General features: G+C 45.5%; 1 protein-coding gene across 1 annotated transcript in view; it reads right to left on the reverse strand.

Annotated features, from left to right (window-relative positions):
- Window positions 1-27,854, reverse strand: part of emid1 (EMI domain containing 1) — a 164,274-nt gene that overhangs the window by 48,122 nt on the left and 88,298 nt on the right. Inside the window, exons 8-14 of the mRNA XM_066654607.1 lie at window positions 26,710-26,808; window positions 21,057-21,140; window positions 16,857-16,946; window positions 11,597-11,649; window positions 10,636-10,698; window positions 10,501-10,545; window positions 10,189-10,233 (exon numbers count right to left, since the gene is read on the reverse strand). Of these exons, the coding sequence (XP_066510704.1) occupies window positions 10,189-10,233; window positions 10,501-10,545; window positions 10,636-10,698; window positions 11,597-11,649; window positions 16,857-16,946; window positions 21,057-21,140; window positions 26,710-26,808 (479 nt within the window). The remainder of the gene's footprint in view (window positions 1-10,188; window positions 10,234-10,500; window positions 10,546-10,635; window positions 10,699-11,596; window positions 11,650-16,856; window positions 16,947-21,056; window positions 21,141-26,709; window positions 26,809-27,854) is intronic.

A 27,854-nucleotide genomic window follows, 5' to 3' on the forward strand; every position in this document is an offset into this window, starting at 1 on the left:
TCTGCTGACACTCAATGGCCACTTTATCAGAAACACCCCCCTTCTACTGACACACACTGGCCACGTTATCAGAAACACCCCCCTCTACTGACACTCACTGGCCACTTTATCAGAAACACCCCGCCTCTACTTACACACACTGGCCACTTTATCAGAAACACCCCCCCTCTACTGACACTCACTGGCCACTTCATCAGAAACACCCCCCCTCTCTACTGACTCTCACTGCCCACTTTATCAGAAACACCCCCCCCCTTACTGACACACACTGGCCACTTTATCAGAAACACCCCCCCCCTTTACTGACACTCACTGGCCACTTTATCAGAAACACCCCCCTCTGCTGACACTCAATGGCCACTTTATCAGAAACACCCCCCTTCTACTGACACACACTGGCCACGTTATCAGAAACACCCCCCTTTACTGACACTCACTGGCCACTTTATCAGAAACACCCCCCTCTACTGACACTCAATGGCGACTTTATCAGAAACACGCCCCTCTACTGACACTCACTGACCACTTTATCAGAAACACCCCCCTCTACTGACACTCACTGGCCACTTTATCAGAAACACCCTCCTTCTACTGACACTCACTGGCCACTTTATCAGAAACACCCCCCTCTACTGACACTCAATGGCCACTTTATCAGAAACACCCCCCCTCTACTGACACTCAATGGCCACTTTATCAGAAACACCCCCCTTCTACTGACACTCAATGGCCACTTTATCAGAAACACCCCCCTCTACTGACACTCAATGGCCACTTTATCCGAAACACACCCCCTCTACTGACACACAATGGCCACTTTATCAGAAACACCCCCCTTCTACTGACACTCAATGGCCACTTTATCAGAAACACCCCCCTCTACTGACACTCACCGGACACTTTATCAGAAACACCCCCCTCTACTGACACTCACCGGACACTTTATCAGAAACACCCCCCTTCTACTGACACTCAATGGCCACTTTATCAGAAACACCCCCCTTCTACTGACACTCAATGGCCACTTTATCAGAAACACCCCCCTCTACTGACACTCAATGGCCACTTTATCCGAAACACACCCCCTCTACTGACACACAATGGCCACTTTATCAGAAACACCCCCCCTCTACTGACACTCAATGGCCACTTTATCAGAAACACCCCCCTTCTACTGACACTCAATGGCCACTTTATCAGAAACACCCCCCTCTACTGACACTCACCGGACACTTTATCAGAAACACCCCCCTCTACTGACACTCACCGGACACTTTATCAGAAACACCCCCCTCTACTGACACTCACTGGCCACTTTATCAGAAACACCCCCCTTCTACTGACACTCACTGGCCACTTTATCAGAAACACCCCCCCTCTACTGACACTCACTGGCCACTTTATCAGAAACACCCCCCTCTACTGACACTCACTGGCCACTTTATCAGAAACACCCCCCTTCTACTGACACTCACTGGCCACTTTATCAGAAACACCCCCCCCCCACTACTGACACTCACTGCCCACTTTATCAGAAACACCACCCCTCTACTGACACTCACTGGCCACTTTATCAGAAACACCCCCTTCTACTGACACTCACTGGCCACTTTATCAGAAACACCCCCCTCTACTGACACTCACTGGCCACTTTATCAGAAACACCCCCCTCTACTGACACTCACTGGCCACTGTATCAGAAACACCCCCCCTTCTACTGACACTCACTGGCCACTTTATCAGAAACACCCCCCTCTACTGACACTCACTGGCCACTTTATCAGAAACACCCCCCTCTACTGACACTCACTGGCCACTTTATCAGAAACACCCCCCCTCTACTGACACTCACTGGCCACTTTATCAGAAACACCCCCCCTCTACTGACACTCACTGGCCACTTTATCAGAAACACCCCCCCTCTCTACTGACACTCACTGCCCACTTTATCAGAAACACCCCCTTCTACTGACACACACTGGCCACTTTATCAGAAACACCCCCCCTCTACTGACACTCACTGGCCACTTTATCAGAAACACCCCCCTCTACTGACACTCAATGGCCACTTTATCAGAAACACCCCCCTCTACTGACACTCACTGGCCACTTTATCAGAAACACCCCCCTCTACTGACACTCACTGGCCACTTTATCAGAAACACCCCCCTTCTACTGACACTCACTGGCCACTTTATCAGAAACACCCCCCTCTACTGACACTCACTGGCCACTTTATCAGAAACACCCCCTTCTACTGACACTCACTGGCCACTTTATCAGAAACACCCCCCTTGTACTGACACTCACTGGCCACTTTATCAGAAACACCCCCTTCTACTGGAGGGGGTTATTTGTGCTTGTTTACTGCAGCGTAACTTCATACTGAAACTATCTTCATGATGGTTTACCATTAAGAGTCTCTGAGGTGAGATCACGCCGCTATGCCCATGTTACAGCGCGCTACACCGATTAAAGTCTACCTGGAATTCTGTGAAGCTGCTTTGTGATAACATCAGTCATAAAAAGCGCTGTAAAAACAAATTTGATTCGATTTGATTTTGATGTGTATCATTAAAACAACAGTACTTTGGCGCCCCCCTCAGGAAATGCTCTTGAAAACATTATTGTTTATTGTCCCCTTTGACACTGAAATGTATTGTACGCCCCTGAACCGAGTGGACCGAACTTCAGTTCCAGAACTCGTCCAGGACCCTACACACCTGTGGTCAGCAGCGAATACTTAAAGAGGGACTTACGGACGATTTGAGGACCCTGGTCAGGAGGGGGTTAAAAATGAGAGCAGCAGACACACAGGCAGGACACATGCAGCGTTAATGCAATGGGACACATGCAGCAATGCATTGTGGGAAACTGCAGGATAGCTGTATCCACTCCCAAACAAACCCTGCCCCAACACCGAAACCCACCCACCCACTGATCCAGAACCCACAATCACCCACAATCTAGACAGCACTGAGACTTCTGGGATACACACAACAAACACACAGGTGAGTACAAGAAAACATGGACATGCCCCTGGTCACATGACACGTTCCTTTGATCTTCAAAGTGACAATAATCAAAAACAGTGATGTTTAGTGCAGCAGCGGAAACAGAGAAGTTACAATTTTACAACACGCATCCACAAATCAGCCATAACATTATAACCACCTCCGTACTTCCACACAGGAGCATTTAGACATTCTACAATTAAAGACTGTTGTGCTGTATCTGTTGCTCTGCATACTTTGTTACTCCTAGAGCAGGTGTGATGTGGTGGTGGATCATTCTCAGCGCTGCAGTGACACTGAGGGTTTTAAAAACTCCAGCAGCACTGCTGTGTCTGATCCACTCTACACCAGCACAACACACACTAACACACCACCACCACGTCAGTGTCACTGCAGCACTGAGAATGATCCACCACCACATCACACCTGCTCTGTGGGGGTCCTGAGCGCTGAGGAACAGGGGGAGAGGGGGGGTAATAAAGTATGCAGAGCCACAGATGGACCACAGTTAGTAACTGCAGAACTACAGAGTGACCGTGTGGACAGTGGAGCTGAGAGAGTGGACAGTGAGTGATAGAACAATGTTATGGCTGATCGGTGTATATTTCTTCTGTTCTGGGACCTGTGCTCGGAGCGATCGGTTCTGATTCTTTAGTCTTTTAATTTTCTGAACGCTTTAAAAATAAATGTTACTGACTTACTAACATACCTTCATCAGTCACTGTACTCAGTCTATTGAGAAGATGGCCGCCCTCATGTAGGGGACCCACTCTATGGAGCATAAAGCACTTTATAAAAAATCTAATATGATGTAATCCCTTTCATATTTATATGTGGTGGACAAATCTGCTGCTTTAAGTGTTAGCAGACTGTATGATTTGTGTGTGTGTGTGTTCAACTGTGCAGAAATGCGTTGTCTGTGGAGGAAATGTCACTTATTGTTTTGTTATAAAATCAACAAACAAATCGTCACGTGTCCAGGGGCGTCTCTCTCTCTCTCTCTCTCTCTCTCTCTCTCTCTCTCTGTCTGTCTGTCTCTCTCTCTCTCTCTGTCTGTCTCTCTCTCTCTGTCTGTCTCTCCCTCTCTCTCTCTGTCTGTCTCTCCCTCTCTCTCTCTTTCCGTCTCTCTCTCACTCTCTCTCTCTGTCTGTCTCTCTCTCTGTCTGTCTGTCTCTCTCTCTCTCTCTATTCTCTCTGTCTGTCTGTCTCTCTCTCTCTCTCTCTCTCTCTCTCTCTCTCAGATCTGGGCTCAGGTTTCCTTTCACAAATTATTTCACTCTTTAACATCATTCACATAAATGTTATTTTGCTGTAAACAATGAAATAAATAAAACATATCTCATCTTTAGGTGAAATGTGAGGTTTTTTTTAAATAAAATAAACCCCACTCGTCAAAAGCCTGGAATCACTCTCCAAACAAAAACAGAACAAGCCTCAAAACATACTGTTTCCCACAGTACTAACTTCTACATCTGGATTACAGCATTAATCAGCTCCTCAGTGAGGTACAGAGCAGTAACAACATGAAGAATGAAAAACCACACGAAAGCAATGTCTGGAGTAAACTGTTACAAAAATGTAAAAATTTTAAAGAAATCTGACCTAAAACATCAATAAACTCTGTTTAAATAAATGTCTAAATTAAACGGTTAATCAACTTTGGTGTTACACTTTTCCGTATCAATCTTCAAAATAAAGGTCTAGTTTAAATATTTTAATACAAAAATTATTAATTAATTATTAATTAATAATTAAAAAAAAATCCAAATATGAAATTATGAAAATGAAAATTTATATTTAAATAAAATTTTTCATTATTGCTATTGTTTCATTTCACAAAAGATGAATAATTAATAATAAAAAAGAAAGAATAAAAATACCCAGTGTGCAGCTCCAGTAGATATTTATTTGGATGTGATTCTAGATGTTACTCTATTATTTTATTAAAACTAAATCCTAGACAGAAACTCAGATTAAAACGATGTCCAGAATGAAGTTTTAATTAAATCAGTGTCTAATAATACGTCAAATACTAAGATTCTAATAAAACCCAGAAAACTATTATCTATATATTGAGGCTAATAATTTGATGGATAATATTTAAAAAATATATTTTATAATAAACATTGCACAGAAAGTAAGTAAATGTGTGTTTGGTAGAGTATAGTTTAGTACTTCTTTGTTGTAACAGTTGATTCTTGGCAGTGAATCTCACGCCGTTGGAGTCTGTTCATTTCTCTTTTAAATGGTGCCACATTTGTAAGGAACGTGTGTCTGTGGGAGGAGCAGTGGAGAGGAGTGTGTGGGTTGTGTTCATGAATAATTTGCCAAATCCTCTCTGCCAAAGACAAACAGCTTCTTCTGAGTGATGGTGTGGGGCGGCACCTCCCTCACTGGAACATCGAGGCTCATCATCACTGGAGGCTTCTCAGTGCAGAGAGACATCGAGATGAAATTCTGAAACCAGTGGTGATCTCATATCTCCACAGTCTGGGACCAAACTCTATCCTCCAAGATGACAACACTCACCCCCCACAGTGCGGGGTTTATCAGAGACTACCTCCAGACTGTGGGAGTGGAGAGGAGGGAATGTCCTGCCGGCTCCTGAATTGTCGATATATTCTTGTTTCTTCAAACTTCGATCGTCCAGTTCACCACCACACGCCAAACGAGTCAATGGCAGAAGAAGCTGTTTGTCTTTGGCACAGAGGATTTGGCAAATTACTCATGGCACAACCCACACTCTCAGCTCCACTGCTCCTCCCACAGACACATGTTCCTTACAAATGTGGCTCCATTTAAAAGGGAAATGAACAGGCTCCGACGGTGTCACTGCCAAGAAACAACTGTTACAACAAAGAAATACTCCACCAAACACACATTTACTTACCTTTTGTGCAATGTTTATATATTTATTGAAGTAAATGCATTCGTTTTGTCTCCAATTTAAACAATGAATTTTAAAAGTAAACGGACAGTTCTGAGACGTGATTCCGAATGTTGACGAGGGGTTTGTGTGGAAACGAGCCCAGTGTGAAGTCCATGCTCTGTCTGCTGTGTGTATGCCCTGAGTTATATATCAGTGGCTGTGAGATGTTGCCATGGCGACAGCAGCAGGCGGAGGGTCGGTCGGAGGGTAAACACTCAGAGACGGTACCCCCACCACCAGCAAATAAACAACAAACAACAACAAACAAACAAACAGCAGCATCACTACACACAGAGAGGATCTGCCCTTTAACGCCGAGCCAGGACCTGTTCTGAGATCAGCGCTGAACGGCAGCTCCTCACAGCAGTAGAGTGACCATTAACAGCACATCAGGGGTCTGTCTCAGCAAGCGGGATTTACTTATCCGGCTCTCCCTGGATCTCACAGCAGTGGATCACCATGGTGACGTAACTGGGTGAACTTAAACCTGAGATTAAAGATCTTTAGTCTGTTTTCGACCAACCAGGATCAACATTCTTACTTTTATTAACGATTATATTTATGTTAATATTACAAAACTAAAACAAGAACTGGCAAAGCATTCATTCATTGTGTGTAACCCTTATCCAGTTCAGGGTGGCAGTGGGTCCGGAACACACCACACTCCTCACAGACAGTCACCCGGAGGAAACCCACACAGACACAGGGAGAACACACCACACTCCTCACAGACAGTCACCTGGAGGAGACCCACGCAGACACAGAGAGAACACACCACACTCCTCACAGACAGTCACCCGGAGGAAACCCACGCAGACACAGGGAGAACACACCACACTCCTCACAGACAGTCACCTGGAGGAAACCCACGCAGACACAGAGAGAACACACCACACTCCTCACAGACAGTCACCCGGAGGAAACCCACGCAGACACAGGGAGAACACACCACACTCCTCACAGAGAGTCACCCGGAGGAAACCCACGCAGACACAGGGAGAACACACCACACTCCTCATAGACAGTCACCCGGAGGAAACCCATGCAGACACAGAGAGAACACACCACACTCCTCACAGACAGTCACCCGGAGGAAACCCACGCAGACACAGGGAGAACACACCACACTCCTCACAGACAGTCACCCGGAGGAAACCCACGCAGACACAGGGAGAACACACCACACTCCTCATAGACAGTCACCCGGAGGAAACCCATGCAGACACAGAGAGAACACACCACACTCCTCACAGACAGTCACCCGGAGGAAACCCACGCAGACACAGGGAGAACACACCACACTCCTCACAGACAGTCACCTGGAGGAAACCCATGCAGACACATAGAGAACACACCACACTCCTCACAGACAGTCACCTGGAGGAAACCCACGCAAACACAGGGAGAACACACCACACTCCTCACAGACAATCATCCGGAGGAAACCCACGCAGACACAGAGAGAACACACCACACTCCTCACAGACAGTCACCCGGAGGAAACCCCTGCAGACACAGGGAGAACACACCACACTCCTCACAGACAGTCACCTGGAGGAAACCCACGCAGACACAGAGAGGAGGAAACCCATGCAGACACAGAGAGAACACACCACACTCCTCACAGACAGTCACCCGGAGGAAACCCACGCAGACACAGAGAGAACACACCACACTCCTCACAGACAGTCACCCGGAGGAAACCCACACAGACACAGGGAGAACACACCACACTCCTCACAGACAGTCACCCGGAGGAAACCCACGCAGACACAGAGAGAACACACCACACTCCTCACAGACAGTCACCCGGAGGAAACCCACGCAGACACAGAGAGAACACACCACACTCCTCACAGACAGTCACCTGGAGGAAACCCACGCAAACACAGGGAGAACACACCACACTCCTCACAGACAATCATCCGGAGGAAACCCACGCAGACACAGAGAGAACACACCACACTCCTCACAGACAGTCACCCGGAGGAAACCCCTGCAGACACAGGGAGAACACACCACACTCCTCACAGACAGTCACCTGGAGGAAACCCACGCAGACACAGAGAGGAGGTAACCCACGCAGACACAGAGAGAACACACCACACTCCTCACAGACAGTCACCCGGAGGAAACCCACGCAGACACAGAGAGAACACACCACACTCCTCACAGACAGTCACCCAGAGGAAACCCACGCAGACACAGAGAGAACACACCACACTCCTCACAGACACCCGGAGGAAACCCACGCAGATACAGAGAGAACACACCACACTCCTCACAGACAGTCACCCGGAGGAAACCCACGCAGACACAGAGAGAACACACCACACTCCTCACAGACAGTCACCCGGAGCGGGACTCGAACCCACAACCTCCAGGACCCTGGAGCTGTGACATTAACCAAGTGCTCTGGATGCACTCTGTACTTCATATTAAAAATATATATTTTGCTGAACATAAATTAGTTCATATTCAGTGATGACAAGATAAAAATTATTTAAGATTATTTCTTAGGAAGAATAACAAGGGTGTGCTTTTAGAAAATGAGAACCATGGGTGAACTGGTCTGTTTTAGTGAAGCTGATGAGACAGAGCCCTGGAGTAAAACACAGCAGTGTGTGATCATTCAAAAAAACAACAGGGAATACACACAAAATACAGTGAGAAAGCAGTTCTGCAGCAGTATCCTCTCAGCGGAGCTTCACTCAGAGAGATCTGGCCTTCAGTTTAATATGGTTGGGAGTATTTTGTGCTTTTCCACTGCATGGTCTGACTTTACTAGACTCTACTGGACTCTACTCTCTGATTGGTTCCTGGTTGGTTTTCCACTCCCACAGCTCCCCCCTGAAATGTATCAGTGTAATATCTAACCACCGTCTCTAAGGGGAACAGTGGTCTTTGGAAACCACAACAACGGCGGTGGTAACATTAAGCGGTGTTTACTCATGGTGTATCGGCGTGTTGTTGTTGTTTGGGACTGAACACAGCTCCGTCAGCAGTTCAGACAGATCAGTAGAGTTTGTTCCTTCCTTGTTGCAGCATCCAGCTCTCGCTGGATTTTTTCCAGTCCAAGGAGCGTTTGAACCTCTTCAAAAGACCACGGCGTCATTTTACGAGCTGCCGTCGTGAGTCGGATAAAAACAAACGTGATCTCTGCTGCAGCTGGAGATTTTACAGATGGAGAGTTGGTGCTGGTCGTCTGCGTCGCGTGGCGTAGAGTGACGACTCTCTCTGGACGATCAGCGCTCTGCAAGGTTTACACGCCACGGTTTAGTCCCTACTCGACTCGCTCTGAACCACGAGAGAACAGCCACTAAACAAGAACCCGCTTCCAGAACCAGGACCCGATTCACCTGGTGGAGGAGGAGTGGAGATGTGTAGAGTCCAGTAGAGCAGGGACAATGCGGTGGAAAAACGCCAGTCGACTTCCTGAATTTAGTCTCAAAGTAACAGTCAGTTTTTGTCACCACTGATTGTGTTATGAAGCTGTTACAATGAGACCTAGTGGCCTGGATGGATCAGAGTGTACTTATTATAAACAACGCCATGGCAGCATCTGCTCCATGAAGCATAACCTGATTTGTAAAAACGAATAAAATGAGGTTCTTGGTGAAAAACAAATACTCACAGCACCTTTAAAGCAACACTTGGTATTTCTACCTTAAAATTACAGCTTCAGAATCATTGTGATGCTCCACTGAGCTGTAGTAGGGAGAATAGGGCCTTCGTCTCATTGCTTCTCTGTAATCAGCACTGCAGAAACTCCACTATGTAACTTTGACTATAGAACAGGGGAGCCCCAAGAGCAAAAATACCAAATCTTACTTAGTGTCGCTTTAAGGGAAGCTGGGCTCTCCACTGGAGGATAAAGCGTGATGTTAACACATGGCTGTGAACACGGATGGAGGGGTGGTGAATGTAAACAACAAAAGATAAAAACAGCGGCGCGGTGAAATATGCCTTACGTTCATATCGCTCTAGTGTAACGATTAGGAGGCAGGAGGAAACAGTTATAGGAGAGAGATTACTTCTGAATAAACCACATCACACTCTGATTTGCTCTGTTTCATGAGAAACTGCACACATTCAAACACAAAACCTTCATAATGTACGCTAACACAGTTAGCATCGTCAGCTCTGGGTTCGATTACTCTCGCCTGCCCAACTCTTTTAAAGGGGAAAGGCAGGAGTGTTTGTAGATCACAGAGATCCATCCCAAACACACGTAAACACTCTTACCGGAAGTCCTTTCTCTCCAGGTTCTCCTTTGGGCCCCTGTTCACCCTGTGAAGGACATTTCACAGTAACAGAGTTACATTATTATGTGTAAAGTGTTTTTGTGTAGCGTATAAATGTAATACAAAATTCAAACACTCATTTTACGGTGACTGTGTGTCGTGTTAAAATCACACTACCGTTGGTGCATTATCTGAGTGTGTAACCCTGTATAAACCCTTCTGCTGTCTTCACCGATCTGCAGTAGATTAACTACTGTTCTGAATACTCTTTTCACCCAAAGGGATTGTGGGTAATGAAACACAACACTCTTACCGCCTCCCCTTTAAATCCTCTCTCTCCTGGGTATCCCAGTGGGCCCTGTGGGGTCAGTGAGGGGTAAATCAAGGACATGTGTATTGTAGTATGCTTTAGTTTTGGGGGGTGTGGGTTGGGGAAAGTTACACTCACTCTCTCTCCTCGCTCGCCCTTTGGACCCATAGGACCTGGCAAACCCGGGGCTCCTGGCTTCCCCTGAGGAGAATGAAACACACACACACACACACATTTGTTCATGTTTGTTATTTAGACATTCATTGCTTTTGGAATAAAACCTTGTGTCCTCAGCCATAACATTAAAGACGCCCCATTTTGATACTCACTGCCATTACACAGCAGCGCTGCTGGAGTTTTTAAATCCCCTTTGTCAAACTCAGTTACATGGTTTAGAGGTAAAATCTCCCCCTACGGAATGTGGTGACCCTGATACTTCATCAAAACCCAAATAAAACAGAGCAGTGCTTCATTCCCAGGCGACTAGCGCCGCTCTGTAGCAGCTCTGCACCAGTCTGCAGTGATATCAGAGGAGCTGCTGGACTTTAGTTACATTTAGAGCCTCATTCTCCTTCAGAAGAGTTCCACAATCAGAGATTACCCCCCTCTCCTCACTCTTCTGTGACATGGAGCTCAGCTCAGATTCTCATTCTGCAGAGTTCTGTTCAAACCTTCACTTCCACCTTAAATGTAGCTGTAGCATCAAACGCTAGAGTGTAATTGCTTCACTGTTTAAGGTGGAACTGTAAATTTACAGCTAACTCCAGAGACCTCAGCTGCTCCTCGTGCTGTTTTCTGCTCGTTCTGAAGTAAAGGCCATAATCCACTGAAACTACATTAAACTCAGAGAATACACTGGGGCTCATAGAGTTTAAAGGAAACAACCCACCCTTCAACAAAACAGAGAAATGGGATTCACACAAACTCTGAATGTTGTTAATAGTGTTGTTAAGAAACAAATAGGACAACATCAGTTATATTACATTTTATAATTTAGTAAACATTCAAAGTTTGTGCCTGAGTCACAATAAACATCAATAAACAAAATGTGGGTCACTTTTGAAAAACCCTGCTTTACACTTTAGTCCATTAAACTCACACTGGGTCCAATGGGTCCTGGGGCTCCTGCTGGGCCTCGGGGTCCTGTGGGTCCTACACAAATATACACACAAACACATTTAACACATACTCGCTAAAGTCAAATTATGTGTGCTTAGCAGCTGTTCGGCCCACTACTAACGCCAACTAATTGCACAGTAGTGTCGTTACGAACCAGGCCCCCTAGTGGCCAAGTGGTACTGTTAGCTGTTTTTCCTGGTCCAACTCTGGTGATAGTGGAGTCCTGGCAGGTGCATGTTCACACTGTGCTACAACAGAGATTCAGGGCCACGGCATTGCAATAATAATAATAATAATAATAATAATAATAACAATAATAGTATTAATAATATTCAGAGAATAAAGTCAGAATAATTCTGAGATTGAAGTCAAAGAACTCTGTCGTAGTGTGTGCCCCATGTCTCCTGTAACGATAGAAATGATGCAGAAGGCTTTCTGTCATGTTCGGGGTGCTCTAGTTCTGAGTGAATTATGTAAATTACCTCTGTTCTGTATTCGCCTTATTAAAATAGAAGAGAGAGCTAAAACACTCCTTATGAAATCCACATTCATGAATGGGCAGGGCCTTTACAAAGAGATGCACAGGTTTGCGTCATCACAAACAAGATATTTCAGATTTTCATGTCTGTAATCCTTTAACTGACCTTATAGCTTACTAAAATATTAATTTCTACGTAATACGTGAGTGCAGATGACCTACACTATGCCCTACAGAGGATGTAGGGAGACATTTGGGATCTGGCCTTGGCTTCGATGCATCGTGGAAACATCTCTCAATGATGCTGTGAGAGCAGCTCTCCCACTTTCAGACGAGGAGAACTACTTTATTAAACTTTAATCCAAACCAGAGGAATTCTTTAGGTGACAGTCGCAATAAAACATTATCCTCCAAGAGTCTGTTCACTCTCAGAGCGCAGGGACAGCGGGGTCAGATTATTTACCTGTAAACAGGGAGAAAAGACTGAGACGGAGGAGTACGGGGCTTGTGTCTGTCGTCTCTTACACACTACAACAACACAGCAGTGAAATAAGATGATGACTGAAGCTTGTGTGTGATCTGTGTGTGAATACCTCACTCAGATTCAGACAGAAGAGCAGGGACGGACTAGAGTCTGATGCTAATAGTTTTACATTAGATCCTATGGTGAAAATGCTAATGTGGCTAACAGAGAATAATGGTATTTTTCTCTTCATTACGCTCCACTGTGGGATCCTTTACCCACCGATACAAAAGGAGGTGTGCTTCTGTGCTTCTGAGTGCTGTGAGACTCTCTCCAGCGCAGGGAGAGAGTCTCTTTCCATCTGTTTACATTAGCACTGCGCTCTAAAACCAGACAATCGCTCCTCAATAAAATGAAATCACATGACCGCAAATAATGAATAGGTTGAAAGGGTGCACATATGGGAATGTGCTGGTTTTGTGACCTCACAAATGTGAAATGAGAGCTTTAACTGAAGGCAGAGGTAAAGTATGCACAGAAAGTTAAATATATTCTTATGTACAAACTTAAATGTGTCCTCTGCTGCACAAACACCTCTTAAACATGTCCTCCACAGCTCTCTCAGCAGGCCTCCACCCAGAGCGCATGTGGACAGAGTCATTCCTCTAAGAAAAACGATGCTGAAATACAATCCTGTCCACACTGGAGCTGTGCGTCGCTGTGCGGGCGAGCTGTAGGTCTCTGGAAAAAACTCACTGAGTGATCCATCATCCACAACAGCACATTTCACAGCGGAGCTCAGTGGTGAGGGAGGGCCACACATTTGCAGAGGACCTGATAAGGACTGATATAAGGTGTGGAAAGTGGAGAGCAATGAAGCAAACCCTCAGTGCGAGCCAAACAGGTCTCAGAACAAGGTCCGTGTGAATTATGGAGGTGGGGATGATTTTATTATCTGCAAATTAAACTGATGCTTGTCTCACGATTGCTATTTTATCTCTAGAATAAATCACCGCTCCACACAAATCTTCACAGCTATCAATTATTTGAGGTAGTGTTGTGGTCAAGATCATCAGAGCCAAGTCTGAGCCAATCACTGATTGGTCAAATGCAAATCAAGCCGGATGAATACAGCCGCCGTTTAAAAACCCACCGACTGAAATCACTCTTTAGGCTCCAGTTGAACTAGTCATGGTCCGAGAACCAGGTTCTTTTTTAGTCGGTGCTCTCTCGTGGTTCCTCACTCCCTCTACAGTGAACTACATCAGTCATAAACTACACTGTACACACATAGACAGCACTAGAGTTCAGATTCACACAGATGAATAAATAGAAATGATGTGTGTTAGAAATATATACTGCACTGTTAACATCTAGATTCAGTCGTTTCAGGGCGTGTGTAGTGCACTACAGAGGGAGGATGAAGGGAATAAACCTCTGTGTTTCTCTCATGATGCGTCGTGGTGTTTTGATGTCTCCCTGTAAGAGGTATTATGGCCCCCTACTGGACTGGATAATGCAGTCATTTTCGTATTTGTCTGGACGAGGATATTTTCAAAAACACAAAGAGGAAAATCTGCTTTTCAAAATTATTAATAAATAATTTTCATAAAGGTCTGTGTGGATGGGGCCTAAACCGTGGCGTGTAAACCTTGCAGAGCGCTGATTGTCCAGAGAGTCCGAGTCGTCACTCTACGCCACGCAACGCAGACGACCAGCACCAACTCTCCATCTTTAAAATCTCCAGCTGCAGCAGAGATCACGTTTATTTTTATCCGACTCACGACGGCAGCTCGTAAAATGACGCCGTGGTCTTTTGAAGAGGTTCAAACCGCTCTAATGTGTTTACGAAGCCCCAGTGTCTATTAATGGGTAAAAAATCAAAGTGTCTCAGTCTGGTATGCTAGGCTTTCTCTCTCTTTACACGGGAGAGGCATCTGGAGTATTTTTAGACAATGGAGAGATTCCAAATGTTGAAAAGTGGTGTGTAACACTGACATATTTGTGCTGTTTCAGATCACTAAAGGTGGAAATGTCTCCAAACTCAGGAGACGGCTAACTACATTAGCAACGGTGCTACAAAACGAAACAACTCTAGTTACACATGAGTTTCTGTTGGAATTCAAACAGTGAATAAACACTTACAGACAATTTACACTTCAGACACCAACAAGATACAGTCACTTTTCTCCTCAAACACACCGTTCCACCTTAAAAGATACAGTCACTTTTCTCCTCAAACACACCGTTCCACCTTAAAAGACTTAGAGCTGCGTTTCCCCACAATTGTAAACATTCCCTTTAAAGCACGACATTACAAATATACCTCTCACCCACTCACACCCGTGCTCAGTGTCACACAGTCACTCCACCTAACAACGTGTTTGGAGTAAACCCACACAGACACAGGGAGAACACGCTTCTCACTGAGCATTTGTGTTTTTGAGGATCATGATTGGTTAAACTGCATTGAGTGGAGATTTAAAATCCAGTAAAGCTCCGCCCTGCCCCTGGTGTTCTCCTGCTCTGACGGCCAGAACTGTCTCTGGAAGAAATGCAGCGTCACTTTTATTGTATAAAGATGTTTTGTGTAAAGCACCTAGGTTCAACTTTGTTTGCTAAAGGAACAAATTTTCCTTTCTTACCGACTGTCTGTCAGAAACAGACTCCGCCCAGCGAAAGTACGCAGCCAGCGTGTCCTTGTGTTGGTGGATCATTTTCCCGTGCAAAGATAACTTTAAATAATCCGACTAAATATTTATGGCCATCTCTGAATGTGGAATATTAAACACACCGAACAGATTTAAGATCACTGCACTGGCCAAGGTGTGCTGCACTGTAACACTATCCTGTTATTACTTATGTCTACAGAGGACACACACACACACACACACAATCTTTTTTTATCTGAATTGTGGGGACTTATCGTAAGTACTACTAGTTTAACCCTAACACTAATCTTAATCCAACTTCAAAACACCAATTCACCTTACAATGATTACATTGTGGGGACCAGCTGATCGTACACTCACAAGGAAAACAAGTCCCCACAATGTGAGTTTATAAACTGGTTGTGGTCCCCACAAAGTGAGATATCCTTGGCACACACACACACACACACACACACACACACGCGTATGTGATGATAAAGGGCTGGGATTGAATCCAGGCTGTGAAATCAGCTGGAATCCTGCACTCCTAATGCAGTGTGTCCAAGAGAGACTCGTATTTCCATCGTTAGAGGGACACTGCACTCAGAGCTCAATCGGAAAGAAGAATTACGACAGAGAAACGTGAACTTGATTTAAAAAACACAGCTTTAACAAACAATGTGTGTTCAGTTTAGCAGAGGACCACACCCACTGCACACACACACACACCAACTACACACACACACACACACATATATATATGAGAGAGAGAGAGAGAGAGAGAGAGTAGGTGTACAAATAGCTTCTTTAGTGATGTGTGAAATGTAAAATTGTGATTATAAATTTGTAAATTTTCACAGAAAAAAATGCAGCTCATGGAGCTCATAATAAATGCAGTGCCCAATAAACTCTTTGCTCATTGTTTATCCACTACATTTTTAGCTAATTTTCTGTTGAACCAAAAGAGAATCGTCATTTTTAATACAACACACTTTCACCATAACGTGACCAAAGAACAGGAGGATGTTTACATTTTAAACTACAATTACACCTTCCAAAAAACACATTAAAATATATTTTACACCTGATTTAAAATTTGCTGCTTATAACCATTGTCTTTGTCCTGTTTCTGACGTCAGAACGGTGTGGAGTTAGATTTAAACCCAGACGTATTTTGTTTGTAAACTGAGATTTGAGTGTTATTCAATTTACAAATCAGTAGAGAGCAGGAAGATGACCTCGGACCCTCCACACAGCGCCACCAAGTGTTTACACAGTTTACAGCTCCTGATAGCGTAGCGCTAAAGACGTTAACTCAGCTCTCAGACGGCGTACAGTGGAAACAGTCGACCATTAAAACCTCCGTCACTGCAGTAATCCCTCACACCTCTTCCTCAGTTCAGTGAAACATCGGAGAATATTATGCAACACACTTAAGTCAAAGGTTTATAATTAAAATAAAACTTGGTAGCAACCGAACACCGAGCGCTGTTGATGAATCAGCTTCAGTGCCTGAAATCAAGCTCCACCCACCAGTGCCTCATTTACATATCATTTACTAGAAGCGCGCCCTCATTCTGGCCCAGGTTTTGGTAGAGAGTGGATGAAACCGTGGCTGGTGTTGGATGGAGTGCACTCAGATACTGACCCGTAGGTCCTGGTGGTCCTTGGGGTCCTTGTGCAGGAATGGCTCGAGGGTCTGGAAAACTGTTCAAAAGGAGGAGGTCCTTCTTCTCTTCTGTGGAACGACAGATAACACACTGTTACTGCTACAAGCAGCGTACACAGAGACACAGAGAGAACACACCACACTCCTCACAGACAGTCAACCGGAGGAAACTCACACAGACACAGAGAGAACACACCACACTCCTCACAGACAGTCACCCGGAGGAAACCCATACAGACACAGAGAGAACACACCACACTCCTCACAGACAGTCACCCGGAGGAAACCCACGCAGACACAGAGAGAACACACCACACTCCTCACAGACAGTCACCCGGAGGAAACCCACGCAGACACAGAGAAAACACACCACACTCCTCACAGACAGTCACCCGGTAATGTAATTCTACATTCTCAGAGTCCAAGGCCAGGCGAGTTTATTTATAGAGCACCTTTCAGAAACAGTGGCAATTCAGAGCGCTTTACAAACCATTACAGAAAAGTTCTAATCAAAGAAGAATTACAATTTTAAAAGAAAAGCAATTAAAATAATAAAAGAGTGAAATATGAGAAAAGACATGATCAAACTTCAATATCTATATTTTCATTAAATGTTCTCAGTTTGCAATCATTAGACACACCCCCTCAGGGAGAGGTTTGTTTTCCACAGGTTGTGAATGTACAGCACCAGTCAAAAGTTTGGACACATTCTCAGTCAATATTTTTTCTTTGTTTATTATTTTCTCCGTTGTAAATGAATGTGGAAGACATTAAAACTATGAAGGAACACATATGGAGTGATGTAGTAAACAGAGAAGTGTTAAAGAAAGCAGACTATGTTTTATACTTTAGACTCTTCACAATTGCCCCCTGTTGCTTTGACGACAGCTTCACACACTCTCTCCGTTCTCTCAGTCGGCTTCATGAGGTCGTCACCTGGAACGGTTTTCAGTGAACAGCCGAGGCCTCGTCGAGAGTTAATCTGTAGAACCGCTCCCTTCTGAATGTGTCTGAGACTGTAACTGGGGTTGTTCAGAGGTAGGGGCTGGTACACAGTTCTATACAGAGACTAGCTCTACTCCATGAGGATGAGGAGGAGGTGTGTCCAGACTTTTGACTGGTATTGTGTGTGTGTGTGTGTGTGTGTGTGTGTGTACGTAGGACTCCAGTATGGGAGGCCGTCTAGGGCAAATACACTAAAACACTTGCGCACTACACTGAAACACTTGCACAACACACCGAAACACTTGCGCACTACATTGAAACACTTGCGCACTACATTGAAACATTTGCTCACTACATTGAAACACTTGCGCACTACACTGAAACACTTGCACGCACTACATTGAAACACTTGCGCACACTACACTGAAACACTTGCACGCACTACATTGAAACACTTGCACGCACTACATTGAAACACTTACGCACACTACACTGAAACACTTGCGCACACTACACTGAAACACTTGCGCACGCTACATTGAAACACTTGCGCACGCTACATTGAAACACTTGCGCACACTACACTGAAACACTTGCGCACACTACACTGAAACACTGAAACTATTTTTTATTAGTCTTTTCATATTTGATCAGCCATTGCGTATTTCTGGTAACAGTGAGGATATCCGTAATTTTTTGCGTGATGTCCTGCGTTGTGTGGAATCCATACAAGATGACCCGCTACACAGACACTACACTGAACTGGAGCACCACACAAGAACCATTCAGTCCATCATACGTGTAGTTGGGCGCAGAGAAGGGCCTGTGGTGAGAGAATGCACGACTCTTTTGTATGGGAGGCCGTCTAGGGCAAATACACTGAAACACTTGCGCACTACACTGAAACACTTGCACAACACACCGAAACACTTGCGCACTACATTGAAACACTTGCGCACTACATTGAAACACTTGCGCACACTACACTGAAACACTTGCGCACACTACATTGAAACACTTGCGCACACTACACTGAAACACTTGCGCACACTACACTGAAACACGTGCACAGTACACACTGAAACATTTGCACTACACTTCACATACACTCGTATATATATTAAACATGACGTGTGTGTGTGTGTGTGTGAGAGAGAGAGAGAGAAGATGCACTCAGCTGTGTAGCACAGGGTACAATCTTTTATGACTAATTCCTGTGCTCTGTGTCTTTTCAGAGATGAACAAACATTTGTTCTTATTATTTTTTTTTAGTCTTTTCATATTTGATCAGCCATTTCATATTTCTGGTAACAGTGAGGATATCCGTAATTTTTTGCGTGATGTCCTGCGTTGTGTGGAATCCATACAAAATGACCCGCTACACAGACACTACACTGAACTTGAGCACCACACAAGAAACATTCAGTCCATCATACGTGTAATTGGGCGCAGAGAAGGGCCTGTGGTGAGAGAATGCACGACTCTTTTGGAGTCTTTATATCAGTGTCTAATTCTCATTTTACAACAATATCCGGGCCAAAGACATCAAGGCAACAATATTCTCATAATTCCTCCAACAACTTCCAGTGGCACGTCTGGTCGCCCACGGTATGATTTAACAGCAGACCAGATTATCCACTGCCTAAATCTGGGATTTAATTGGCAAAGAATCGCTTCCATTTTTGGAATTGATCGACAAGTGTGCAAGTGTCTCAGTGTAGTATGTGCAAGTGTTTCAGTGTAGTGTGCGCAAGTGTTTCAATGTAGTGTGCGCAAGTGTTTCAGTGTAGTGTGCGCAAGTGTTTCAATGTAGTGTGTGCAAGTGTTTCAGTGTATTTGCCCTAGACGGCCTCTCATACTTTTGGAGTCTTTATATCAGTGTCTAATTCTCATTTTACAACAATCTCCGGGCCAAAGACATCAAGGCAACAATATTCTCATAATTCCTCCAACAACTTCCAGTGGCACGTCCGGTCGCCCACGGTATGATTTAACAGGAGACCAGATTATCCACTGCCTAAATCTGGGATTTAATTGGCAAATAATCACTTCCATTGTTGGAATTGATCGACAAGTGTGCAAGTGTTTCAATGTGTCATGTGCAAGTGTTTCAGTGTAGTGTGCGCAAGTGTTTCAATGTAGTGTGCGCAAGTGTTTCAATGTAGTGTGCGCAAGTGTTTCAGTGTGTAGTGTGCAAGTGTTTGAATGTAGTGTGCGCAAGTGTTTCAGTGTGTAGTGTGCGCAAGTGTTTCAATGTAGTGTGCGCAAGTGTTTCAGTGTGTAGTGTGCAAGTGTTTCAATGTAGTGTGCGCAAGTGTTTCAATGTAGTGTGCGCAAGTGTTTCAGTGTGTAGTGTGCAAGTGTTTCAATGTAGTGTGCGCAAGTGTTTCAGTGTGTAGTGTGCAAGTGTTTCAATGTAGTGTGTGCAAGTGTTTCAATGTAGTGTGCGCAAGTGTTTCAATGTAGTGTGCGCAAGTGTTTCAATGTAGTGTGCGCAAGTGTTTCAATGTAGTGTGCGCAAGTGTTTCAATGTAGTGTGCGCAAGTGTTTCAGTGTAGTGTGCGCAAGTGTTTCAGTGTAGTGTGCGCAAGTGTTTCAGTGTAGTGTGCGCAAGTGTTTCAATGTAGTGTGCGCAAGTGTTTCAGTGTATTTGCCCTAGACGGCCTCCCATAAGGTAGTGTGCGCAAGTGTTTCAATGTAGTGTGCGCAAGTGTTTCAATGTAGTGTGCGCAAGTGTTTCAGTGTATTTGCCCTAGACGGCCTCCCATAAGTGTCTGTCACAGTTTCTCTCTCTCTCTCTCTTTCATTCACACACACACACACACACACACACACACACACACACACACACACACACACACACACACACACACACACACACACACCTCCACCCTGCTTTTAGCCTCTGCACATCTGGAAGTGGTTGAGTGAAATCAGTATCAGACAGACAGGTCTTTTTCAGCATGTTACTGTGTCTAGTCTCTCACACTCACACACACACACACACACACACACACACACACAAATGTTGTTGGACGATTGACTCTGGAGCTTTAGCTTCATGTTCTGTAACTGCTTTATCAAAGTCACGATCGGTCCGGATTTTACCCAGAATCATTTAACATGAGGCAATCACTCATTCACCCATTCACTCACACACTCACACACACCTGTGGACAGTTTCACACACTCACCCAGTCACTCACACACTCACACACGAAAATGAACACTTACTGTCCTCAGGGATGTGTGGTCCGGGGGGTCCTGGAGGCCCAGGGAGGCCCCTCTCGCCTGGGAGACCCGGTGGCCCCCGAGGGCCTGAGGAAAAACACAACAATAAAAACAATTACTTCCTTCAGTAATTACACAGACAGGAGCTCAGTAAACAACTCATCCCTCTCTCTCTCTCTCTCTCTCTCTCTCTCTCTCTCTCTGTGTGTGTCTCTCTCTCATCCCTCCATCTCTCTCTCTCTCTCTCTCTCTCTCTCATCCCTCTCTCTCTCTCTTCTTATTCTGACTCTCACTCTATTTTTATTCCCTCTGTATTTCTTCCTGTCTCTCCTCTGCTCTCTTCTCTTTTACTGTCTTTCTGTCATTCCTTCTCTTTCTTTCTTCTCTTTATAATTCCATCAATCTACCTCTTTCTGTCTCTCTTTCTCCATCCTTCTTTCTATCTCTCTCTCTCTCTCCCCTCCCCCCTCTCTCCCATGAGTACACAATTATAAAGACACTGTTCTTTTCTGAGGGGCCAGGAGAAACGTGAGAACCTGCACAGACTGAGAGAAAGAGAGAGAGAGAGAGAGAGAGAGAGAGAGAGAGAGAGAGAGAGAAAGAGACAGACAGAGAGAGAGAGACACACACACACACGCACAGAGAGAGAGATGGTGTGTGTGTGAGTGAGAGAGAGAGAGAGAGAAATATGGTGTGTGTGTGAGAGAGAGAGACACACACATACAGACAGAGAGAGAGAGAGAGAGAGAGAGAGAAAGACACACACACAGAGAGAGAGAGAGAGAGAGAGAGAGAGAGAGATGGTGTGTGTGTGTGTGTGAGAGACAGAGAGACACACACACATACAGACAGAGAAAGAGAGAGAGAGAGAGAGAGAGAGAGACAGACAGACAGAGAGAGAGAGAGAGAGAACGCTAATTGAGGTTTTGAGTTATAGTACTTGGCTGTAGTGAATAAGTGAATTAATAAGAGCAGCAGGAAGTGTGTGTGTGTGTGTGTGTGTGTTGGGGGAACAGTAATTAACAGATGGAGGGGGATGTGTGTGATGAGGTGATGGACGTGTGCTGCAGGAAAACTGAAACACATTGATCTAATGCCTGGTAATATTAGACCTACACACACACACACATATACACACACACACACACACACACAAAAGAGACATAATGGAGAAATTACAAAGACATAAGAGAGACATTAAAAAGACAACAATGCCATTGGTGAATGTAAACACTTGTATCTGCAAGTCTACTTCTTTCAGTGATTAGAGACGTAACCGAGACGTAACTGAGACATACCAGTCAGAGACAACAACACAAAATACATAAGAGGGACACTGGAGTGTAAACAGTGGAGACAGGACCCTGAATCCATCTCTTATTCCGTAGCTGTTCTGTGTGTCTCTGAGTTGTGCTCTTTCTCTGAGCCGTGGACACACTTCGTCTCATCGTGGAGCATCGGGACGTCTCAGTGCTGTCTGTCACTAAGAACAAGGCCACAGCCCGGGCTCTTTTAGCCGTCACTCCTGGGAGTGCGTTCGTGAGTGTGTGTGTGTGTGTGCGTGTGTGTGTGCGTGTGTGCGTGTGTGACACTGTGCATGAAAGTGAACTGAGCACTCGTTTTCACAATCATATTTCATCCCTCTTTCCTTATATTCCTCTGTCCAGGCTCTGGGGGATGTGCTGCAGTCCGTCTCAGGTTTCTCCTGAGTGTGTGTGTGTGTGTGTGTGTGTGTGTGTGTGGCCTGGACAGTGATTTTTTTTTCTTGGCTCATGATGGACAGCAGATGAGCGATTTAACACTCGTTTATGAACTGGATCGACTCATCTCTCTCTCTCACTCACTTGCTCGCTCTCTCAAGAACACTTCAAACACACACACACACACACAAGAACAAGAGTTCAGCTCAGTGGGAGTTTGTGTCTGTGTGTGAATTTATGGCCGTGTTTGTATTTGTCTCATTGTGGGGACCAAATCCCTCAAAGATAGTTAAAGCCGTAACAGTCAATGGATGACTGTTTATAGAGTGTTAATTAAAATAATTCATATTTTAATTTCATTAATTGTTGCTGCACCTTCTTTAAGAAACTTCACAGGAGAAAGAAATACCTTCTTAATTTTCAGTGTAAGTCAATGTATAAACAGTAATTTTGGAGCGTTTCTATTGGTCATTCATCACTAGATTTACACACAGTGTGAAGGACAGCTGCTGTGTTGATGTAGTAACTATGATGTAGTAACAGGGGGCGCTGTAAACAAATCATCATTGTTACTCACGTCCTGACCACATCCGCCAGTGGATTCAATGCAACAAAATAAAGACACATTACAAAAACCCAACAAAGAACAGAAGCAGGGTCCGGAGACGTCCCGGAGCGGAGTGGTCGTTTTCCGCGTGAGACGTGATTTTGCAGCGGGAAATGAAACACGTGCTTTAGTTGTGGGGGGCGGAGCCTGTGCAGCGCATGCAGGAGGAACTCCGGAAGTGACTCTGACTTCAACCAGAGGCTTTACCAGAGCAGGAGGAGGATAGAGTCCGGGTAAAATCCGGGACCAATGTCGCGTTCACACACACAGCTCCTCTGGGAAAACTCCGGAACATAAATAAACTCGAAGCCGATGACGGAAGCGTGGTCTTTAAACGGACTCCAAGGGCTGGAGTGAATTAACAGGTTGTGGCTGATCGGTTTTTATACACTTTCTCTGTATTTTGATCATGCTGTTTGAGTACACCACTGACTGCACAGAGGCTAGCTGCCTGCCCCTCTCTCTCTCTCTCTCTCTCTCTCTCTCTGTGTGTGTGTGTGTGTGTGTGTGTGAGAGAGAGAGAGAGAGAGAAAATCATAGGGACGTCCTGTTTCCCTTCCAGAGGAAACAAAAGCATCAATACTGTGCTGAGTCAGGGAGAAACCTCTCTCTCTCTCTCACACACACACACACACACACACACACACGTACAGTATGATTAATGTTTTTACTGTTTCCTGAGGACCTGACTCACACTGGAGCTCCACCTGTAAACCCTGGCCCACAGCGAGTCCTGGACGTCTGCACGAGGTCACACTCACTGTCTCACTGCAGCCTTCTCAGGCGTCTGTCTGTCTGTCTCTCTCTCTCTCTGTCTCTCTCTCTCTATCTCACTGTCTCTCTTTCTCTCTGTCTCTGTCTGTCTGTCTATCTCACTGTCTCTCTTTCTATATCTCACTGTCTGTCTGTCAGTTTCTCTCGCTCTCTCTGTCTCAGTGTCTCTCTCTCTCTCTGTCTCACCGTCTCTGTCTGTCTGTCTGTCTCACTGTCTCACTGTCTCTATCTCACTGTCTCTGTCTGTCTCTCACTGTCTCTCTCTCTGTCTGTCTGTCTGTCTGTCTGTCTCTGTATGTCTGTCTTTCTCACTGTCTCTCTCTGTCTCACTCTCTCGCTCTCTATATCTCACTGTCTCTGTCTGTCGGTTTCTCTCTCTCTCTCTCTCTCTGTCTCACTGTCTCTGTCTGTCTGTCTCACTGTCTCTATCTGTCTCTCTCTCTCTCTCTGTCTCACTGTCTCTGTCTATTTCACTGTCTCTGTCTGTCTCTCTCTGTCTCACTGTCTCTCTCTCTCTCCGTCTCTCTCTATCTCACTGTCTCGGTCTGTCTCTCACTGTCTCTCTCTCTTTCTCTCTCTATCTGTCTGTCTCTGTCTGTCTGTCTCTCTCTCTGTCTCACTGTCTCTCTCTCTCTCACCGTCTGTCTGTCTGTCTCAATGTCTCTCTCTCTCTCTCTCTCTATCTCACTGTCTCTGTCTGTCTCTCTCTCTCTCTGTCTGCCTGCCTGTCTAAACAACTGTGTCTGTCTCTCCTTCAGTCTATTTTTTAAGCATCCATCTATCTGTCTGTTTGTTTTATCATCTGTCTGTCTGTCTGTTTCTCCATGAATGTGTCTGCCTGCCTTTTTGTGTTTGGACTATGGGAGGAAAGCTGAGCACCCAGAGGAAACCCACGCAGACACAGGGAGAACACACCACAGATCCTATGCAGGACCCTGAGACCCGGCAGCTGTGCGGTAGCGCCCCCGTGTGGCTGAGTCTGATTATCAGTAGATTTCCATTGTGATAAAAGACAGTAGGAAATTTCCGAACTGAAGAAGTCTAGGACATTCTTCAGGATCTAGTCCTTCTTCCAGACGGATCACAGAGCGGCTCCTCTGCCCCATCCACCAGGGGGAGACACCTGCTCCAATTCAGTGGTTTTACAGCTGTGGGCTGACCAGACACACACAGTGCTCCGCATGGTCTTAGTGCCCTCTGTTACAGAGGACACTTTCAAAAACTGAGGGGCACAAATTCAGCCAGTTCAGCCAGTGGTGGGGACATGTCCTCAGCGTGTCTCTGGTGTAAATCAAACCCGTGGTTCACACGGTTAATCACAACAGACATAAACACCTATAAAGGCATATTCCAGCTCAGCGTCAGCTGTCATAACACTTCCTCGGCTGAAACGGACCTGTGCGGACTTCAGGACTCACAGGACTCCCGCCGGTACGTTTACGTCCTACGTTTACCAGAAATCCTCTGCTGTGACTGTGGAGGTTGTTATTGCGGCCTGTTTACGATATTCCTCTGCTCTCTGAGAGCTCTGTGAGCAGATTTATGGTTTACATTAGATTCCTGGAGGATGTAAAGCTGCTGGTCAGCGAGTGGAGAGCAGGGCGCCATGCTGGGGATGAAAGGTGAGGTTCCTGCTCCGTCTGAGGACAAATATTTTGGCAGAAGGCTTTTTAACTGAGTCAGTGTTTTCTCTGTTTGATTTGAGAAGAGTCCGAATGGAGAAAGACACATTCCTGTATGTTAGCACTATGCTGCTAGGCTGTTAATAGCAGAGTAACTCAGAAATACTTAGAAAAATAGAAAACAATTTTAAAATATGGACTCAAATACTTTCACACACTCTGATGTAGCCTCTTAGACTGCTATCACACTGAATGTCCACTCCTGTCCCTCCTGAACATTGTGTCTCTGTTGGGGCTTTAACTGGACTCTACTCTCTGATTGGTTCCTGGTCGGTTTTCCACTCCCACAGCTCCCCCCTGAAATGTACCCGGTGTCGTCTCTAACCCCGTCTCTAAGGGGAACAGTGGTCTTTGGAAACCACAACAACGGCGGCGGTAACGTTAAGTGGTGTTTACTCATGGTGTATTGGCGTGTTGTTGTTGTTTGGGACTGAACACAGCTCCGTCATCAGTTCAGACAGATCAGTAGAGTTTGTTCCTTCCTTGTTGCAGTGTCCAGCTCTCGCTGGATTCTTTCGTCGGCCACCGATCCAAGGAGCGTTTGAACCTCTTCAAAAGACCACGGCGTCATTTTACAAGCTGCCGTCGTGAGTCGGATAAAAACAAACGTGATCTCTGCTGCAGCTGGAGATTTTACAGATGGAGAGTTGGTGCTGGTCGTCTGCGTTGCGTGGCGTAGAGTGACGACTCTCTCTGGACAATCAGCGCTCTGCAAGGTTTACACGCCACGGTTTAGTCCCTACTCGACTCGCTCTGAACCACGAGAGAACAGCCACTAAACAAGAACCCGCTTCCAGAACCAGGACCTGATTCACCTGGTGGTGGAGGAGGAGGAAAGACGAGTTGAGACGTGTGTGTGTGTGTGTGTGTGTGTGTTAGAGCTCTCAGTCTACCTGCAGGTCCGGGTGTTCCTCTTGACCCTGGAGCACCTGAGGGTCCTCTCACACCTGCATCCCCCTTTGGCCCCGGCAGACCCCGAGACCCTGGTTTACCTGTGAACACAAGCATAGGGCTTTAAATAAAAAGATGACACTGACCACATAGAAGTGAATGAAACACTGCCCAGTGCTGTAATTCTGATCAATAACTGTTACAGAATACAATAACAAAACAATCTCCAGAAGATCAGAAAGATGCCATCTCTCCCTCGTCTCCACAGTGGAACACAGTTCTGTTTCTTAACGAAACGTCTGTGACCTGCTTTGGTCCAAACCCCACGAGCCCCACAGCAGTGTTCTCCCACTGTGTAAACAGCTCTGTTCAGAACGCCCGCTTTCAGCACCTGTTCCTTTAAATGATAATGAGCCGCTCGCTGTTCACCCCGACCCCGAGCGCACAGCAGTGAGGAGCGAGGAGCAGAAGCTCTGGTTTTTAGCCGTTTTCACTCTGTTCTCTTTCTTCTACGTTTTTACTCAGTGCTCTTATTTCTCCGCGCTCGTTGTGTCTGTTTTGCTGAGTTTAACCTCGTCTTTGCGCTCTCACATAAACACGGGTCCAGCGCTGTGATTGGACAGACTCAGACGAGGGGGCGGGGCCATTCTAAAGTCTCTGCACTTGACGTCAGAAGCGGAGCAGAATCAGAACGGCTCGCTTTATGCCATTTTTAATGTCTTAAGCCCTATTTGGACGGTATGAGTTTTACCTGTGAGACGTGGAGTAAAGTAATTGTTATCTGAGTATCTCAGTAGTTTTAATCCCGTCTGAATACACCATCTCAGTAATTTTTCCGGAGTGCGTGCTTCCGTTTCAGGAATGATTTCAGAGCCTGCTGTAAAACGAGCTGCAGAAATAGCCCCAGGTTATTAATCCCATCCAAATTGACATGTGGGGGAATATCACGTCATATCCTAGGTTTTCTTGAGAGCAGAGGAGCTGGAGGAGGCGTTTACACGGTATTAGTAAAGGCTCAGAGGCTGAATGATGCACCACGATCAAATCCACAAAACGACCTGAAGGATCACTCAGTCAAGAGAGATTTCTGGAGGCTGTAGGTAGGTTTTGTGCACAATAGTAGTCTCCGTACGTATTAATATGAACC

The sequence above is a fragment of the Hoplias malabaricus genome, chromosome X2 (genome assembly GCF_029633855.1).
Source record: "Hoplias malabaricus isolate fHopMal1 chromosome X2, fHopMal1.hap1, whole genome shotgun sequence".
Classification (NCBI taxonomy): Eukaryota; Metazoa; Chordata; class Actinopteri; order Characiformes; family Erythrinidae; genus Hoplias; species Hoplias malabaricus.